The 4,444-nt window shown below is 37.0% G+C and overlaps 1 protein-coding gene across 1 annotated transcript in view; it reads right to left on the bottom strand.

The window, feature by feature from the left end:
- Positions 1–3,975, bottom strand: part of LOC113234899 (long-chain fatty acid transport protein 4-like) — a 14,523-nt gene extending 10,548 nt beyond the window's left edge. Inside the window, exon 1 of the mRNA XM_026470422.1 lies at positions 3,844–3,975. Within this exon, the coding sequence (XP_026326207.1) occupies positions 3,844–3,909 (66 nt within the window). The 5' untranslated portion in view covers positions 3,910–3,975. The remainder of the gene's footprint in view (positions 1–3,843) is intronic.
- Positions 3,976–4,444: the final 469 nt, after the last annotated feature.

A 4,444-nucleotide genomic window follows, 5' to 3' on the forward strand; every position in this document is an offset into this window, starting at 1 on the left:
CGAATCCAATGATATATGTAACTCATTACTGACAAAATGTCCCTTACATTAATTGATACTTCTGGTATCGATATTTGTTATTCTGCTAAAATCTGTCAGTGTCAGTGGAATGTTGCCTTACTGTAGAATGTTGCCTTGTTGTATCTCCAAATGAAATCTGTATTTAATATAAATAGACTACACACACACACACATGTAAAGGACCATTACTGTTCTTACACGTATTGGGAAAGACGTGTTCGTTTATCCATTTCTTTTTATCATATTTCCTATTGGTAGTACCTGTTCGTAGTTTGAAGGGGAATTTCAAAACACACTGATTGTTACGATCGTTAAAAGTATGTTATGCGATCCCACGTGACTTAATGATGGGTATAAAAACTTCACCGCTTTTTTACCATTTTGTTTCACGTGTCTTCACCTCTGAGGTTTTCCAAATTAATTATGTTATGTACTCGCTTTAGATTGTTTATATAGTAGGTACTCTTTGTGTTAGCTGTTGCTGCTTCTATTAGAATAGTTAAGGTCTCATTGGAAGCCGTGGTAGCTTAATGATTAGACCTACTGCCTCACAAGCAGAGGCCGGGTTCGAATACGGACTCGCACCTGCGAGTGTTTCGGAATTTATATACGAAATTTAATTTGAAATTTACGATTAGGTTTTTAGTTAACTAAAACATCGTGATGAAAACCTTGCACGCCGAGGTTCAAAACCTAAAAGCAGTAGAACTCCTTGTGAAAGAGTTCGTCAAGGGAAGTACTGCCACCGTACCTATTTCTGCCGCCAAGCAGTAATATGAGCATTACTGTGTTCCGGTTTCGAAGGGTGCTGGTGAAATTACAGGCACATGGGACTTGTCAATTTATGTGTCAGAGTGACAGGCGCAGTGGCACTGCCCGTCAGATCTTTGCGATTTAAAGCACTGAGTGGCACTGCAAATGTTATGGACAAGCGTGTAGTTTATCATCAGGCGCACGACTTGTTCGTTCCGTCACTAGACATTATAAAAAAATCCCTCGGAAAACATGTGAAGTCCCCAATCCGAATTGGGCTAGCGTGTGAAAAGACCCGTGCCCAGCAGTGTGACGTACAAATGACGAGTTGATGATGATGACATTGGAATCATCAATTTAAAACTGGCAATTTCACATTCACTTTTTTTAGTAGTATCTTGACACTGTCAAATACGTTTATACTGTCATGAAGTCGATTATTTTGATAATAAAAAATCTATTATTTTAATGATATCTATTTACAGGTAAAATAGAAGAGTCAATTAGTAGCAAATTGCTTTAGAAGTTCAGTTGACAACTTAACAAAAAACAAAAGTTGCAATACTTTATTTTTATTGAATACATGGTATTTACGTTTTTTCCTACCATGATATTTTTACTGCCATCAGTTAGCAGAGCAGTAGCTACGTTGAAGCAACAGTCGCTGGTTCGAATCTAATTGGGTTGAAGGAATTTTTCTTTGTTTGTTCAATGTTTATATTTTTTGTAATTTTGACGATCGCGTGTTTATTAAACGTTTGCCTTCATTATTAACATGCATAATTTAAGATATGTGCTACTTTGTTAACGGCATCTGAACAGATCAAGAATATTTTCATAATTTTACGTTATTTCATCAACTGAAGTAAAACATCAACCAGAGTAAACTCACTGTCAAAAGTTAATTGCGACCCTGACTGTATTTTTAGCGGGTCAAAAGTCGGACTTTAAGCTTCCATGACCTAAATCTGAATCTCGCTAACCCTGAGAAAAAACATCGTGACAAAACTTGTTCGAAGAAGGTATACTAACCCTATGAAAAATCAATGCAGTTCAAAGTTCGCACGGGGCGTGGCGAACTATAGCCTAAAAACTCTATCCTAGAAAGAAAGCGTGCACGGCAATGGAAGATAATGATAAAATCTTAACCTCGATGCTACCTTAGTGTTAAAAAAAATACTGTAAAAAAATCAAATCTGTTTAAAAAGTACTATACGTAGATTGACAAAAACATAAGGAGTTAAACAATAAGGCAAAGTCAACAATGCCTACAGCTAGTTTGAAACTAATATGACATCTGCTATAATTTGGAAAGACCCGGTTTATCTCGTATGGAACCCATTTCTTATTTATTACTTACGCGACACAAACTCACATGCGTCAGTGATTTCCAAAGAACCACTAATGAATTTGTAACCACGAATTAAGTAAAAAGACCCAAGACGTAAAGATTTTTGGTGGGTTTTTACTGTTGTTAATAGTACAGTGAAGATTGGTCAGAAGTCGTTATTTTCATATATAATAGTAATATAGTTAAATAGTAAACATATTGTGTAACAAGAATATAATTATTAGAATAAATTTACTTTGTATGTTTTTTTTGTGTAGCCATCGCAATTCAGATGTAATGCTTACGTATAAAGTTGTAGTACTTTGTACAATATCATTGTACGTAGTACTCTGACAAAAATTTGTATTAGGTACATGTGGCTGAACGGTTACCATGCTGGCCTGTCACGCAAAGGTCTCGGGTTCGATTCCCGGGCCGGAAGTTTGGGTGTGATTTGAGGTTGTCTATGTACACCCTGTATGGCAGATACCATGGATACACATCCATGGTACCCGCGGTACTATACAGGGTTATGAGTTTATGCGTTATTACTTAAATGATTAAGGTCTCCATTCCCACCAAGACTTAAAAAAAAAATCAAACGTAGTATTATAAGCCACCCTGACACGGTTCCACTTTTTAGCAATGAAATATGCCATGGACCAAAATGAACGGAATTGCGTAATTACTTATATCCTTTTAGGTGTATAATTACCGAAACCGCAATGAACCTTGTAATTGAGTACATTTCATATCTCGCTATATCATCAGAGAGATGGAGAGATTTTCTTTACATTTAATGTATCTTTAAGTAGATATATTAATACATTTATTAACGTTGGTGGTGGCAAAACTTGAAGCTGTTAAAGTAATGGACGATTTTGAAAGTAGCGTAAATTATTTCCTGGTATAGACTTCGTGCAATGAATTTTTTTTTTATGATGTCAAACGACACACGGGGCGAACAAGCGGTGCGACTGGTGGTAAGAGACAGGCTTATCCATTACAGTTGCAGTGCATTCAGAGCTTTACATCGCCAAGATCTGTCAGTAGTTGACAAGTCCCGTGTGCATGTAATTTCACAGCACCCTTAATATACGTAAGGATGCTGGTGAGTGTCATTTGTAAGTTTTCACATTACTGTAATACCTTACCTACTTATACATCTCACTGCTGGCCACGGGTCTCCTCTCGCGCTCACTCAATGCGGGTTGGGGACTTCACACGTTTTCCGAGGGTTCTTATTTATAATATCAAGTGACAGGACGAACAAGTAGTGCGCCTCAAGGTAAGCTTCACGCCTGTCCTAACATTTACAGTGCCACTTAGAGCTTTAAGTCTCAAAGATCAGAGCGCCCGTCGCCCTGAGACTTAAGTTGATATGTCCCACATGCCTGTAATTTCACCAGCACTTTACCCTTCAAAACCAGAACGCAGTAATGCTGACATTACTGCTTGGCGGCAGAAATAATAAGGTGGCAGTACTTCCTTGGAATAACTCTTTCACAAGAGACTCTACTGTTACTAAAATGGGAACTACTGCGTTCCAGCATAGTACATTCAAAATAAAACCGGTGCAACTATAAATGAACCCACTAATATAATCTACTTTATGCAAAACTGTTTCATTACATTCTTTTTTTTCGAAAGACACCTAAGTAAGTATACGTAGTGATTTTTGAAAATTCGAACGTTCCGCTTTGTATGCTTTCGTTTCTGTTTGCTTATATATAACTTACCTGTACTTTATCCAATGGGGAGTTTGTTTTATTCATATTGTTATCGACAGCTTCGATATTTGACATCTTGATGGCGTGGTGTTTTAAGTTTTTTACAGTTGTGTTTTCCCGCACATTGTGAGCTTCAATTATCTGAAACAAAGAAGTTACGTTGGTTACTATTATATTAATAAATATTAACTTAAATACACAATAATTAACATGATTCATGTTTATGCTGCTTTAGTACTTGCGTAGATCATGCGCCGTTCAACTTCAATTTATTGCGAAAAATAAGCCATTCCACGGGAACGTACGCATTTTATTCAAATTTGTAACAGTTTTTATTTCGTACTGAACAGCAGTAAATAACATTGGAAACAAAAATATGTCTGCTTCCGTTCAAACTTGTCAATAATATCCACCTGACACGCAATTTAAAATATCTACGGGGCGATTCTGAAACGGATTAAGGATTAGTAAATTCTTTTTTTTATTATAACAAGTGACGGGACGAACAAGTCGTGCGCCTGATGGTATGCTACACGCCTATCCATAACAGTTGCAGTGCCACTCAGAGCTTTAAATCGCAAAGATCTTAGGAACACTGCCACTGCGCTCG

The sequence above is a fragment of the Hyposmocoma kahamanoa genome, unplaced genomic scaffold, assembly GCF_003589595.1.
Source record: "Hyposmocoma kahamanoa isolate Upper Pololo Valley unplaced genomic scaffold, ASM358959v1 102, whole genome shotgun sequence".
NCBI classification, from domain to species: Eukaryota; Metazoa; Arthropoda; class Insecta; order Lepidoptera; family Cosmopterigidae; genus Hyposmocoma; species Hyposmocoma kahamanoa.